Source organism: Notamacropus eugenii, chromosome 2 (genome assembly GCF_028372415.1).
Source record: "Notamacropus eugenii isolate mMacEug1 chromosome 2, mMacEug1.pri_v2, whole genome shotgun sequence".
In the NCBI taxonomy this organism is placed as follows: Eukaryota; Metazoa; Chordata; class Mammalia; order Diprotodontia; family Macropodidae; genus Notamacropus; species Notamacropus eugenii.
In genome coordinates, this window is record NC_092873.1 from 304,272,938 (window position 1) to 304,289,137 (window position 16,200).

A 16,200-nucleotide genomic window follows, 5' to 3' on the forward strand; every position below is an offset into this window, starting at 1 on the left:
AGGGTGATCAACAGAGTCAAAGGTTGCCAGAAGGTCAAGGAGAATGAGGTTAGAAAAAAGACCATTGTATTTGGCACCTAAGAGATCATTGAAAATGTTGAGGAAGGCAGTTTAAGTGGAATAATAATTTCCAACAATGGATTGTAGATGACCTTGTCTAGAAACTTAGCCACAAAGGGCAGAAGAGATATAGGACCATAGTTATCAGTGATGGAAGGATGAAGTGAAGGTTTTTTCAGGATGGGAAAAACATAAGCATGTTTTTAGATAGGAAGAGACTAAAAATAATTAATATAGTGGGAATGACAGGGGGCAGTCTGTTTGAAAGAGACAAGAAGGAATGGGATTGCTTGAGCAGATAGAGGGGTTAGCTTTGGTAAAGAATAAGGACACCTCAGTCATGTGAAGCAGGGATGAAGGAGGAGGTAGCAGAATGTTATGAGTAAAATGAGATGAGGAAGAGGGAACTTGGCAAATGACCTCATTTTTTAAAAGTAGAGTATGAGATAAGATTCTCGGCCGGGTGGGTGAGTGAAGATAGGACCATGGGAAATGTGAGGAGAAATGAAAAGGTTTGTAAGTCACAGTAGAGAAGATAAGTATAGAAAGATTGCCTAATAGCAGTGAGGACCCAGTTGAAGTTCTGTAACATGTTATACAATGTTAAAGAAATGGAATGATGAGATGTTTAAGAAATGGAACCAACCATACTCAGCAAGTGAATGGATAAGAGAGGGGATGTGGGTGTGTACAGATACACACACACACACACACACACACACACACACACACACATGCATGATGGAGAATGCAGAATCCAGAATAACACCTAGGTTGTGAATACTGGTGAATGTGGTAGTATTGTGGTTCTCTCAAAAGAAAGAGGAAAGTTAAGATGGGAAAGGATAGGTTTAGAGACTTAACCTAGTGAGTTCCCTTTTGGACATGTTAGGTTTAAGATGGCCGTGGAACATTCAGATTGAAATATCAAGCAGACAGTTGGAGATAGGGGAATAAAACCTAGTAGAAAGATGAAAGGTAAGTGAAGAGAATTAAGGAGTCACCTGCCATCTTACAATGTAGAGAGGGAAGGGAAGAGACTGACATTGGATTTTTAAAAAAATTCTTTATTATTAGGAGTCATTGTCATCAACCATCTTGTGTTACATGATTTGTTTTTAAAAGTGTCTATTAAAATAAATTTAACAATGATGAAACAAAATTACTCTATTTGCCAGTTTGCACTGTGAAGTGAAACCTCAGAATTATTTTAATTTTCATTCCTCTTGTTATCAGTTACTTGAAGCATATTTTTATGCAAATGATCACTTTTGGTTTGCAATTCTGGACCACATCTAGAATATTATGATCTGTTTTAGGTTCCATATTTTAGAAGAAACATTGACAAAGTAGAATGCATCTAGACATTTTCAGAATGGTAATAACACCCTGAAAATTATGCCATACAAGGATCTGGTGGTGTTAAACTTAGAAAAGACTTGGGGACCATGGAGGACTATCATATGGAAAAAGATTTAAGTTGTTCTGCTTGGCCTAAGAGTTAATAGGTATAATTTGCAAAGAAGTAATAAAACCATTTAGTAATTAAGCAAAAACTACTTATCAGGCTGTTGTTGTTCAATTATTTCAGTCATGTTCCACTCTTTGTGACCCCATTTGGGGGTTTTTTAGTAAAGATACTGAAGTGGTTTGCCATTTCCTTCCCGAGCTCATTTGACAGATGAGGAAACTGAGGCAAACAGGGTTTAGTGACTTGCCCAGGGTCACACAACTGTTAAGTGTCTGAGGCTGGATTTTAACTCGTCTTCACCCAGAACTGTATCCACTTCACCACTTTGCAGTTAGAGCTGTCCAAACCTTTTCAGTTCTTGAGATTTTTCTGTGGTCCCTCTAAATTGATATTCTGTGAACCTTTCATCTTTTAGGGCTTACATAAGAATATGAACTTGTAAAACTATGTTACATAATCTTAACATCCCACCATTTCCATCAAGTTGACTTTTCTGTAAGTTAAACAGTCCATCAGCTATATACTGCCTACTATGTGCCAGGTACTGTGCTAAGCACTAGAGCTACAAAGAAAGGCAAAAATACCCATCCCTACTCTCAAGGAGCTCACAGTCCAACAAAGGAGACACCATGGAAACAACTAAGTTACATACAAGATGAATGAGAGGCGTCTCAGAGGGAAGGAACTAAGATTAAGGAGTGGAAAATATAGGGATCTTCATACAGAAGGGGTAAGATTTTATCTGCTACTTGAAGAGAAAAGTAAGATACAAGAAGACTAGACAGGTAGGAATGGGTGAGGTCATGAAGGATCCTGAAAGCCAGACACAGAATTTTATATTTAATTATTTCCAACTTGACTGATGTCCTAGATTTCATAATCTACAGAAACTCATAATTCAGCAAGAAAAATTAAACTCTGTAACTCATAGCTTAGGATCATTTATTATTTATGTTTGTTTGTTTATTAGGATTCCAATTACAGATACACCCTTCCTGCACCAGCAGCACCTCAACTTCCCCCCAGCCGTCCAAATTTTCACCTTTGTATGTGTTATCTTCCTCCATTAGATTGTGAGCTCACTGAGCATAGAGCCTGTTTTCTGTCTTTCTTTGACTTCCCAGTACTCAGTACAGAGCCTGGCATAGAATAAGCCTTTAGTAAGTGTTTGTTGACCCCACCTCTTTTCCTTGTTGAAGCCATTAGGGTGAATGAAGGAAGGAAATGGGGGAGGGTATGGTCTGACTTGCATTTCAGTAAAATCAGTTTGACTTCTGAGTAGAAGACAGATTAGAGTGGTGTTGGTCCTGGCACTGTGATCATCATCTATGTTAGAAGTGAGCCGGTTCAACAAGCCCCCAACGGTGAGAAACATGCTCACCTTAAATAAAGAATAATACCTCTTGTGAAATCAGGAAGGCCTTTATTAATCTTTACGTCCATTCCCCCTGAATGGACAGGTAGCCTCCCCAGTAAGGTTACAAGATTACAGGAAGACTACCACACATGCAGAAAGGTGGAGACTTCTTATACTGTTTTCTGAACTTTGGATCTCCCATGGCACTGTCCCCTGGCCATGTGACTCCATGTTCTCCTCTCTCATAGGCTCTTCCTCACACAGCTCCTTGGGCCTGCGCATCAGTCCCTGACCTTGTATTAAGCACTTTACAATCATGAATGCCAAATAACAATATCTTTTTCTGCTTAATCCTGCTAGGAAGAGCATTCTCAGATGCTGCTTCTTATCCCTTCAAGACAGATTTTAACTTGAAATCATATCAAACTTGGGTTTATAATCACTAATGATAAACATTTTAGCCCTTCTTTTTTTTTAATCAAATACTTTTGCTATTTAAAAGAAAACTTTATTTATAACTTCCCATAATAATCTTCTTTACTTCCTTAAAGAGCTGAAAAGCCCTCTTCCAGCTCCCCTTCTCTCTCCCAGGCCCAGCAGACCAGCTCTCCCAGTCTCATTCTAGCCTTTAAATCATGTTGAGGTGGTGGGGTAACCTTTCCCTTGTCCACATGGTCCGAGCACATGAACAGAGTTAATGCTTCCAAGAGAAATCACTGAAATTTTAAAGTGAATTTGCAGTTTTACACGCATAGTCTTTTGGTATCAGATACATTGACCCAATTCAAACCTAAAGTACAGATTTTAGCTTTGAGATCTTATTAAATCAGAACTCAACTTTTTACTCCAGACTGCCTGCCTTTTACTCTGCTAATTTCTATTACAAAAGAGATTCTCCTTTCCTTAGAAAGTGGTCTGCCACTCCCTTATCTGAAGCAGAAAGACCTTCCTAGATTCAAAATTTTAAATCAGACTAATTTAAAAAACCTCCTTGCCCAGGCAAAAGGGCCTAAATAATTTAATACTGTCAAAGTGTGACTTCCAAGCATGAGACTTGGGAGCTTAATAATTAATAGTAATAATTACAAATCACAGTAAACAACTTTTAAATTTTTAAATCCAATAACCTTTGATAACTTTATCTATTGGTTTCCCAATCAGGCTAAACATTTTCTTAATTGGGATGGGGGAAGGAGGGAGGGAGTACAAGGTCCAAGCACATCCCACCCATATTCCTCCCCTCCTTTTATATTTCAAAGGAATCAAATACTCAACACCTCTTCCAGCTTCTTTATTCCTTAAAAAGAAACTTAGAGGTTAAGAACCTAACTATTTAATTTAACAATTTAACTAACAGAGCCACATTTTTTTTTAAGTTGAATAAAGAGCCAAAAATCTTTCTTTTCACATTCACAACCTGGCCACAGTTTAGAATGCAGAAAGAAAGTTTTTTTTTAAAGCAACTTCTCAAAAGTTTTCAAACTTTCTATTAACACCATTTTCAAGCCAACAGTAAAGCTTTTTTTTTTCCTTTTTCTCTCTCCCCAGCCCACTCACTCCTCTGAGGCTACATTTACAATTTAACAAAGCACTTCACAAACACACAGACAAACACAGAACAGACAGAGCAATACAAGTGTTCTCTTTTTAGGAAATAAACTAATTTTAGATTAGACCAGTCAAAATCCAATTATTCATGTAATTTTACTCTGACTGATTTCAAGCTAATCTAAAAGGATCCTTCCCAGAATCTAAATTTCTAGATTCTCCCTCCCCCCCTTTCTCTCTGCTCTCTCACTCTCCAGAGCAGTCAGAGGAAGGAATATACCCAGCATTCCTTCATATGGGCTTCTGAAGGAATACTCGGAATATATTCACTCATCCCCTCCCTTTCTGACGGCTCACACTCCATCTTAGGACTTAATACTCCAAAAGTCCCCCAAAAGGCTGGTCGTGCCTAAGATAACTGAGGCACACCAGGCAGTACTTAGCCACCGATTTTCCTGCCGTCGCTCAAGTTCCTGATTTACACTGCCCCCCGGCCATTCAGTCCATTGTTTTAGCTGTATTCCGGAGTTCACATCAATTCCAAACAGTCCTGGAGAAGTTAGCAGTCAGAAGAGGGGAAACATGACTGTACGTGTCTGGGCCACTGAAATATCAGTGGGCATGCTCCCATTCCCCACAAGCAAGATTCCATCCTAATCTTTTTGATGCTAAGGATTCTGGATGAGCCCCTAAGTTGTTAGAAGTGAGCCCGTTTAACAAGCCCCCAACAGTGAGAAACATGCTCACCTTAAATAAAGAATAATACCTCTTGTGAAATCAGGAAGTCCTTTATTAATCTTTATGTCCATTCCCCCTGAATGGACAGGTAGCCTCCCCAGTAAGGTCACAAGAAGATTAGAGGAAGACTGCAACATGTGCAGGAAGATGGGGGCGTCTTATATAGTTTTCTGAAATTTGGATCTCCCATGGCACTGTCCCCTGGCCATGTGACTCCATGTTCTCCTCTCTCATAGGCTCTTCCTCACACAGCTCCTTGGGCCTGCGCATCAGTCCCTGACCTCCCACCTGTCCATACTAGGTCACAACCCCTATCACCTGTGGACAACAGAACTTTACTTCCCACAATCTAGACAGCTGTCAGGCTGAAAAATGAACCTGTAGGTGTTTATCGCGCATCTGCTATGTGCGATGCACTGCACATTTTCCACTGAAACACCTCTTCCCAAAGTTATCAGTGACTTCTTAATGACCAGATCTAATGGTCCTTCTGAGTCCTTGTACTTCTGATGCTGCTTGCCTTCTCTTCTTATAGACTCTCTCTTCTCTGGATTTTCATGGCACTGCTCTGTCAGTTCTCTGCCTTTCTGACTATGCCTTCTCATTCTCCTTTGCTGGATCTTTATTCTTGTCACACCTTTAGTATGATTCCATAGGGGTAGTGATTGTCGGCAATTGCTAGTATTGTACTTGTCTCCTAATATACATTTAGGCAGTCTAGTCAACTGACATGAGTATTGGAATTGTATATTTTAATACATGTTTTACATATCTTAGATGCAGAAATAATTAGATAAAGTTAGATAGATGCTCTCTTACCTTTGGTCCCAAACTTTAAACTACAAGCTATAAATTCACTCTTCACTAACCTGTTTTAAAGCTCACTGGTTGTTATACAGTTCACTTGCCTAACCATGAGTGCTCAGACTAGAGGACCTCCACCTTTTTGAATGATGAGTACATGATCATGCATGGTGGAATGCCTTGACATGATATGGAAAAATCCCCCAACTTATTTTTTATCTCTGAACCACCTTATCTCAGCCAGCATGAGGGGCCCATCTTATGACCATTTAGTCAACAGAAATGATCCTTGCCTTGCCCATCCTGTGACCACTTACGCTGATGCATCATTTCTGTACTTTCTGGAAGGGGAAATCAGAAGCAAGGTCTGTCAACCAGTAAGAATCTGTATTTTACTTTGCGTCTTCTGAATCTCAGGGTATCACCAAGGAAAGGGGGCATCTCAGATTATGAGGAAGATCTGAGGTCTCGTTCATTGAATGGATCTAATACATTGCTATCGCCTCAGAGCTCTACCTTAGTGGTTTTTCTTGCAGGTTGGATTATTTTGGACCCCACAGGGTGACCTTTAAGGCTCTTTCCTTGGGTCTTCTACCTTTTACTGTCTTGCCAGACATGGATTCAGTTATTGTCTCTATGCAGATGAATCCCAGACCTGTATAACCAACCCCAGTATCTCTTCTGAGCTCCATGCTCACATCTCTAACTGCCAATTAGATATTTCCAACTGATATTTTGTAGGAAACTCAACATTTCAAAAACTCCTTTCGCCCCCCAACCTGCTATCTTCCAGACTTCCCTGTCCTTATGAAGGGAATCACCATCCTCTTATTCTTTTGGGTCACACACTCAATTCCCTTCTACACTCCTCACTTCTTCTCACTTCACAAATAAAAATCAGTACCTTCACAGCCTTTCTCAGTGCCCTTCTTGTGCTTACACAGCTACTTCTATACTTTGAGCCTTCATCACTTCTTTCCTAGCCTGATGCAGTAGTCTTCTATTCACTCAAGGACTCAAATCTCTCCTCATTCTAGCCCATCCTCTACACCAGACATGTCAAACTTGTGACTCTCCAAAAATGCAATGGGGAAGTGTTTAACAAAATAAAAATATAGCATAGTGTTAATGTGTGGTTTTCTAAGTCGCAAGGATATATTTCTATTTGAGCTTGACATCATTGCTCTACACACGTGCCAGAGTGATTTTACTAAAGCACAGATCTAACCATTTCATCTCCCTACTCAGTAAACTTCACTGGTTCCTTATCACCCCCAACATCAGTTCTAAAGACCTCCAATTTCAAGCTCTTCTTCATCTGGCCCCTTCCTACCTTTCCAGTCTTTTTATACCATACTTCCCTTTCTTCTCTCTTCATTCCTTTACACTGACTGTTCCCATGTCTGAGTTACTCTACCTGTTCTCTTCCATCCTTAGAATCCCTGGGTTCCTTCAAAACTCAGCTCAAAGTCTCCCATCTGCAGAAGGCCTTTCTACTTCCTTCCAAGTTGCTTTTCCTTCTAAGATTACCTCCCATCTACTTTTGTGTGTGCCTATTTATTTATATATTTTCTTTCTCAATAGTATGTAATTACTTTGAAGACAGAAACTGTCTTCAGTAGCAGGTCAGATTTGATCTATAGATTTTAGCCTGCCAACTCCTGGATTAATCATTACTATCTACGTGTTTGGTGATACAAATACGAAAAAAAGAAATCTTCCTTGATCTCATAGAATTTGTGATCTCTAGGGAAAACAATATATACACTTGGGTATAAAGACCCATGATTTAAATGTAAGGAAACTTCATGTACCTATGCAAGTCACCACTTTCTCTGTAACTTTTAGCTTTAGGGAGCTGCCTAGAGTACCAAAGTTTAAGCGACTTTCTGAGGGTCACACAGCCAGTGTGTATCAGAAGTAGGGCTAGAACTCATGTCACCTTTTCCTGGCTTTGAGGGACAGGTTTTCTCTTCACTCCAGTGTGCTCTGTCTCACATATATGTATATACAAGGGAAATATAAAGTAATTGGGGAGAGGGGTGCTAGTAGTACAGAGGATCAGGAAAGACTTTTACATCAAGATGTTACTTTAGCCCAGCTTTGAAGAAAACTGGTGATGGTGAAGAGAGAGCCTGTACCAAGGCACAGACAGGTGGACCGTGGAGTGTTGTCTAGGAGGTACAGTGAGCAGGAAGTTTTAGCCAGAAAATGGAGTTCTTCTGAAGTAAGTCTTGAAAGGTAGGGTGGAACAAATTGTAAAGAGCTTCAAATGCCATATAGAAGAATTGACCTTTTGAGAAGAAAAGTGATGTGGTCAGATTTGTGCTTTGAAAATGTCTTATTGGCAGCTGTGTGGAAAATGAATTAGAAAAAAGTGAGCTCAGATGTGGAACATGAATTAGAAGGTACAAGGGAGAGGTGAGGAGGGCCTGCAAAAGGCAAGGTGGCAACTGGGTGAATGAAGAGTTGTTGAGCAGTTGTTAAGCGGCTAGAATTGACACAACTCAGCAACTGATTGGGTGTGGGGGGCAGGAGTTAAGAGAAAAGTGGAGGATAACTGCCAGCCTGGGTAGCTGGAAGAATATTGATGTCTTTGACATACTCAGATGGATCTGTAATCTCATCAATGTGGGGAACGACTTTCAGCGATGCAGATTACAACCCCCCAATTCTGTCTCAGTGGTCAACCAGTGGAAGGGGAGGAAGAAGAATTCTTTACTTTCGCTTAATGTTTCAAGGATTCCAGTGAAGCATGAAAGCTGCTCATTCATTCCTCATGCTGACTACTTGAGAAGCTTGTCTTTTTTGCTCATAAAATTTCTTTGATGACATACTTTATTCCACTTCTTGGTAATTTTGTTTTTGTGATGTGCTGCAACCTCCTGGCAGCCACTAATCAGTAAACATTTATTAAGCGTGTATACTCTGAGCCAGGCACTATGCTAGGCACTGAAGACACAAAGGAAGGCAAAAGACAGTTCCTTCTGGCAAGGAGTTCAAGTCTGATTGGAGAAGCGAGATGCAAACAACCATATGCAGGTTATATTGAAGATAATATATTGAAGAGGCTGGTATGAAGGGTCAGGAAAAACTTAAAGTTGGGATTTTAGCTAAAACTTGAAGAAGGCTCAAAGAATTTGGAGGGAGAGATGAGGAGGGAAAGAATTCCAACCATGGTAGACGGCATTTGTGAAGAACAGAAGGGGCCACTGTCACTGGATCATTGCATATATGAGGTGAGTGAGGTGTAAAAAGACTGGAAAAGCAGGATGGGGCAGGTTATAAAGGACTTGGAATGCCAGAGGATTTTCATCTGATGATGAAACCAGAAAGCTATTGCAGTGACAAATACCATTATTTTGATTGGGTGGTAAATAGGGATGCAGTGAACCTTAATGTAGGAGTTTTTGAGTATTGGTAGTAGGAAACTAAGAGGATTTCAATGCCCCCCACCTTAACTAGTGAGTTAAGAAAATGAGTGAAATTTCATCTAGTGCGGGAAAGGGTAGCCAAGAAAAGCCAGGACTCAGAGAGAGCCAAAGGTTGAAATGAATGGAAGAGGAAAAGATTTAAGATTAGAGCAGGTTTGTTACCTATAGAGAGATAGTTACAAGCTCTGTTGTTTGTTCATTTGAACAGTTAAGCTACACTTGGACTTGATGAAAAAAGCACAGATAAGAGTTCCAAATAAGGAACTCACCATCTACTAAGAATGCCTTCTCAACCCTTACTTTGATGTATCTCTCCCATATTAGGATGTTTATAGAATACCTTTGACGAACATGTATCTTCCTATTCTGTGCTTCATTTGATATTAATGCCAATACAGCTTTGATCAAGCACTATGAGCAAGATTATCTTTATTGTTATGCCTTTCAAGAAATCTTACATAATTTTTATGTATACACAGGAGGCATCTTATTGGAAAAGAGCCCTTTAATGTGTCATTTTGCTCTATCAAATCAAATCATTTTTGTTGTCAGTAATCACAGGGGATCTAGTATTCTCTGTAACTTTGGGTCAGTTGTGTTGTTGCCATTTGGGGGTAGTGCACAGGTACAGGGCAAGTCTCTCTTGAAAGAATTCGACCGCTCATGCCTTCTTTCAGTCAGAGTATTGAGGTTTTATCATAACACCAGTTGGGTGGGTGAAATTCCTAACAAATCTGTGCAGTTTAATGGGGGAGTAAAGTTGGTGCTTTTAATACGGAAAAAGATTGTGAGAAAATGTGGATGGGATCAAGGAGTGACAAGTAGCATGGGATGGGCCAGGTGCAGACAATGAAAGGCTGGACTGGGTCAGAGGGCCACAAGGAAAGGACAGTTGAAAGGATTATACTGGGATGGACCAGATGACTCAGGGAAATGCCAGAATTGAAATGTGTAAAACAGTTCTAGAACTGAGGCTCTTTCTCTTTTGTCAGGGGGTCAGGTCCCATAACCTTCAGGCAAAGATGTGGGTTCCTTAACAGTATCAGATAGGAAAATCTTCCTGTTCCCTCCCAATATCCTCATCCTGGATGCATTCAATGTATATAATTGTTTTTGTTAAAATTTTATCTGGATGGAAAGGTAGGCATGGGTCTATAGTTACCGATGTAAGAAGATGATCTCAGGAACCTTTATTTTGGATAATGGCAAAATCCAACACTTTTTTCTATGCCTTTGTTACCTTCTATTCTCTCAGATGATTTGACATTCAATCCCTCAACACCTTCAAAATTGTGTTACCTCTAGCATATCCTTTGTGTAACCTTGGCCAAGTAGACCCATTTTTCCCTATCTTTGTTTTCTTCAGTACCATTTCTATTTACTTTTGTAAGCACTTTGGGGACTGAGTTAATAAAGTCCAAATGTGGTGACTCTCATGGTCTTAATGATGAAAAAGCTTTATTAAAATCTTTTCCAATATTTTCCATCGTTCTTTATTGTCTTCCTTTCACTTTCATCTTTTATGCCCTCTGAGTGATTTTAGTTGAGCCTCTTGCCACATTAACTTTAAACTTCCTTTTTCTTTCCACTTCTCACTGTTTTGAGTCAATATTATTCATAATCTTCCATTGTTCCTCACCATAAGAAGACTGTATCTGCTTCCCAAGGACCATCCTAGCTTAAGTAGCTAGACACTCTTTATCAGACACTTGGTGGTGAATTCTTTGACCATGGCAACTCATAAAACAAAGAAAAAAATACAAAATGGCCCCTGTTCCTGGATCAGAGGCCTTTGCATCTACAATGATAGTGAAAGAAAAGCTCCTGAAGATGCTAGGATTCATGCAGTTTTAGGACCTTCTATAAACATCAGCTTTGCAGCTTGTACTCTAGATGTAAAATTTGTGTGTCAAGTGACTGAGTAAATATCCTATGGCAACAGCTGGATCACATCAATCTTAATATTCTCATTATAAAGTAAGAAGATAGAAGGATGTTTCAGCTAATTGGGAGGATAGCTTATAGGCTGTCCTTGGAGAGGCAAACAAAGGAGTTGGCAGTTTCATCTTATATCCCAAAAAACCGAGAAGCTTCATTTCATGAGACATTTGGTTATTTCCTATTACAGTGCTTACGGGTTAATATTTGATTGGATAAACAAACCACCAATCACCATGAAAATAATTACAGATTGTGAACCAACATTTGTTGGTAGAGTATAAAGAAGTAGAAAAATTCTTTTGAGAATTTGATTAGATCTTCCAAGTTAAATGGCAGCTAACATTTACATAGCAATTTAATTTATATATACATATATATTATCTCATTTGATCCTTGCAAATAATCCTGTGAGTTAGGTGATATTTATAATCCCCATTTTTCAGGTGGGGAAGCTGAGGCTGAAATGACAGTGACTTACATAGGATCACATTGGTAGTAAAAGTCTGACAGGATTTTAATTCAATTCCTTCTGACTATAAATCTAACACTGTATCCACTATATCCACTATATCCAACATTTTGATATTACTAAATCATGAAAGAAGATAACTTCAAAGACTTAAGAACTCATAATTTTGCTAGACAACCATGACTCTGAGGGACTAGCACTGCAGAATGAAGCAAAACTTTTTCTGACATAGCCAAATTATTTTTGGAAGGGAAGGCATTTAATTTTGTTTCATTTGGTTTAAGGGGAGTAATAATAGCAATATCAAAAGAAAAGGGGGGGGGGTGGATGTATTAATGAAACATTTATAGTATATACCGAAGAGAGCAGAAGGAAGTTCCAAAACAGATAGTATCAGGGTGGTATTGGAGTTACAGTTCTAACTGTTCCGTATACTTGTAAAAACAAAAAAGAAGCATGACATAGTTTCATATGTAATTCTCTTTTCATGATTATGTTTATTGGTAGCTGCCTGAGTTAATAATTTTGTAAATGTTTTTCTTAATCTGGGTCTGCTGGGGGGAGAAGGGGAAATAGTGTAGACAAATGAGCTACACTTATATTTAAAGATCTTCCCAGACTTAAGGTTGAAGTGAAAAGTTAATTGTTCTACAATTTGCTTTCCTGGTAAAAGCTGTTGGGGAGATATGATATAGAGATGACGAAGTTGCCAGACCTGAGACCAGGGCAAAATGAGATGAAGAGATGGATATTATTTACAACCAGTTGGACAAGAATGGGACTTTAACACTGTGGATAAATGGCATTAGGAAAAGCAAGAGGTTGTGTGTCTTTATATAGAAAGAGCTGACCTGGACTCAGTAGAAGCTAAGTTTAAGTCCCATCTTTGGTACACCCTGCCTGAATGTCCCTGAAGATACCATTTAACCTTCCATGCCCCAAGCAACTTTCTTAAGACTACAAGTTATAAATCATTTCTAGAGGTGCATTGATAGAGATTCCTTATCAAGGATTTCCTATACAAATGAAATCACTAGTCTTATGCTTTCTTTATTAGAAAAAAAAACAGCTAAGGTGAGAGGGAACAAACACGTGTTGGTGGGAACTAAATAGTGAAAGTATTTGTATGTCAAACTAAGAAACTTGGATTTTACCATATTTGCAATGGAGAAATATACAAATAGTTTTTAGTAGGGGAATTAAGTAATCAGAATAGTTTTGTAAAAAGTTTAATCTAGCATTACTGTGTTGGGTGACATGGAAGGGGCAGGAAGAGGTGGGAGGATAGATAGATCGAAGGTAGATATACATAAGATCATAAGGGTGGTAAGGACAGGAATAGAAAGAAAGAAAATGAGATGATATGAAAGATGTAAAGAAAAAATAAATGTGAGATATTTGATTCAAGGAGCTGAGAATAAGTAGTCAGAAGATGACTATTTTGAAGTTGGTTGACTGGGAAGATTTTGTGGTATCCCTTAATCATGAAATGGAGAGACTTTTAGGGAGTGGCAGCATACAAATATTTCAGCATTTTTTTAGTGAATGATCTTCTTACCCTTCAGAACACTACTTGTTCAAGTCTTTGCTTGAGATTCACAGGGTGTGACCACAGATAGACACCAAAGATAAATGAAAACCTTGACAAGTATGAGAGATAGATAGACAGGAAGAAAGGAAGGAAGATCTGTGTTTACTACGTGCCAGGCACTATGCTAAGCATATAAGTACTAGCAAGCAAGATAGTTCCTGTCCTCAGAGAGTTTATATTCAAAAGGGGTAGCTACAACACACAAAGGTGAGCTTGGGAAGGGGGTGAACAGACGCAGTCTGTAAGCCTGGTGACAGTGGCTCACCACTGGTTTCCAAATTTGGGGTGGGGTGGAGATGATAGTTGGGATTCTGAAGGGACAGTGTGGAAATGGTCAGGAAAGAAAACATATACTTACTTAGAGTTTATGAACTAATTATTTATTTCTAGAGAGTTTTATTTTTGCCTTTTATCCCAAAATCTAGTAGTGTCTTGCACAGTAAGTGCTTCATGTTTATTGAATTGAATAACTAAAAAATATATATAGTTTATCAGCTTGGTATCATCAAAATGCAGTCATCAAGTCATTAATACAAATTCTGTTTATAACATAATTTAAAAATGCCTGTGGCATTTTTCTTGAAAAAAACACACCATATTTACAAACCTTCCACAGTAGCACATGTGATTTTCTAAGCTTAGATCCCTCCATCCACCTATGCAAAATCTTTGCTCGAAATAGAATAGGTCATTAATTTTTCCATTCTCCCTTGTTTTCCTTCAGACAGAAGCTCTACATTTTAGTTGCACATTTCTAAATTATCATCTTTGCTCTCCAGTTCATTTTATTGGAATATGGTTCTCATTTCTTTGCATTTTTTAAATTACTATCTACCTTTCATGTTCAAATCCCGATTCTTCTCTGAAGCCTTCATGGCCACTCCAGGAATAGTTATTTTTTCCTCTTAATTCCTATAATATTTAGATCATTAATACTTGCAAACTAGAGTTGGAAGGGATCTTGATCTAAGTCCTTTCATTTTACGGGTAAATAAATTTGAGGTTAATTTGCTATCCAACAGCTGGTCAGGGACCAGGTGTAGACTAAAACCTGCATTTCCTTAGTCCCATTCTGTTAATTTAATTAGCATACGTACATATGTATATATACATAACATTTATGTCCCCGTCCTATCATTCCTTTGGTAATATAACAACCTGCCTTGCATTTTTGGTTGATCTTTTTAGCATACATCTCATTTTCCCTGCTAGATTTTAAGTTTTCTTAGGACACCAGCAAGGTTAGTGGTTGTGATCATGGTGGTGATTGTCATCATTGTTGGATGAGAGTTGAAAGAATGGATTTATTCTGTAATTTCATCAGCGAAAGAAACACCAATGGAAATTATTACTGAGATTAAGTGACTTGCCCAGAGTCGCATAACTAGTAGCCAAGTCTTATACTTTTTTGGATCCCCTTCTTTCCTCCATCATATCAGGAACTAGGTCCAGATTACTACATTCATGGCAGCTGACAAGATAAACTGCTGACCAAAGTATCCTTATGAGCTACATGTGTTTTGTTGAGCTATTTATTTTTTTTGTATTAAAGCTTTACTATTAGGTCATTTAAGCTTTAGTATTGCCTTGGACATTATGATTATTCCTTTCAGGAAGATCTCAGGTTAACATGATGAATATCACTGGCAGAAAATCCATGGGGAAAAGAAACTTATTCCTTGGATGGTCTCAGTAATTTTGCCAGCTACATAATGTCAGCCATAGGATATTTTCATTTGCTGGATTCACTAGTCAAAGCTTAAAGTTACCTTAAAATATTCAGGTATTGTTGGCGTTTCAGATAGTAATTTTGTAAATTGTAGCTTTAATTTACTTGAGAAGATAAATCGTCAAATACCATAATAATCATTCAGAATTTCATGTATTTCTCCAGAAAACAGCTCATTCAGGTATTAGGTTCTCAGAGTACCTCTCTATTGGGTCTTACTGCCAGTAGATCAACCTGATGAAATGGAAGACAGACACACTTAGAATGCAGTTGAAAGCACCGTGTGCAGTAATATCACATACAGGTACTAATTTTTTTTAAAAAATCTTTATTCATCTCTAGCTGCCTTTCCACACCGACTGAATCTCTTTTACCTGGCCAATGATGTTATACAGAACTGCAAACGGAAGAATGCAATCATATTCCGAGAATCATTTGCCGAAGTGCTTCCTGAAGCCGCCTCTCTGGTGAAGTAAGTATTCTTTTGAGTTTTTAAAATTGTATTTTACTTTCCTTTTGCACTTGACAAAAAAAGTGGAGGATCTGCTTAAATAATATTTTTCCCCTTATATTTTATAATTTGCTGTTATGTTGTATTTAAGTTGTGCCATGCATTTGTTGCTCATCTACTTGTATATAATTTTCACATGCGTTGAGTAATACTTTTCTTTCTTTATTGGATCCTTTTTTGATAGAATTACCAAAGTAGTAGATGAGGAAAATTCTGGGGATGTAGCGTACCTAGGTTTTAGTGAAACCTTTGATAAAATGTTTCTTGTCCGTGTGGAGAGATTGAGACTAGACAATAAAACAACCAATTAGAAGCAAGAAGACCAATTAAAAGGCACTGCTTGTCAACTGGTAGTTGGGGTCTCATGCCTAGGAAAGACGCAAGGATGACTATGAGGTTGCAAATATTTAAGAGTAGAAGGATGGTGATACCCTTAATAGAAACGGAATTTTTTGAAGAGTTATGTTTAGAGAGGAATGTATTGATTTGCAATTCAGTAGGAAATCCAGGTGGAGATGTCTAATATTTGATTAGTAACTTGAGGCTG

General features: G+C 38.4%; 1 protein-coding gene across 7 annotated transcripts in view; it reads left to right on the forward strand.

Moving 5' to 3' along the window:
- Positions 1–16,200, forward strand: part of RPRD2 (regulation of nuclear pre-mRNA domain containing 2) — a 98,844-nt gene that overhangs the window by 22,322 nt on the left and 60,322 nt on the right. For all 7 annotated transcript variants that reach the window (XR_011974878.1, XM_072644695.1, XM_072644693.1 and 4 more), the window contains exon 2: positions 15,485–15,614. Coding sequence is in view for 6 of the 7 variants with exons in the window: in XM_072644695.1 (XP_072500796.1) it covers positions 15,485–15,614 (130 nt within the window). In the remaining variant the exon portion in view is untranslated. The remainder of the gene's footprint in view (positions 1–15,484; positions 15,615–16,200) is intronic.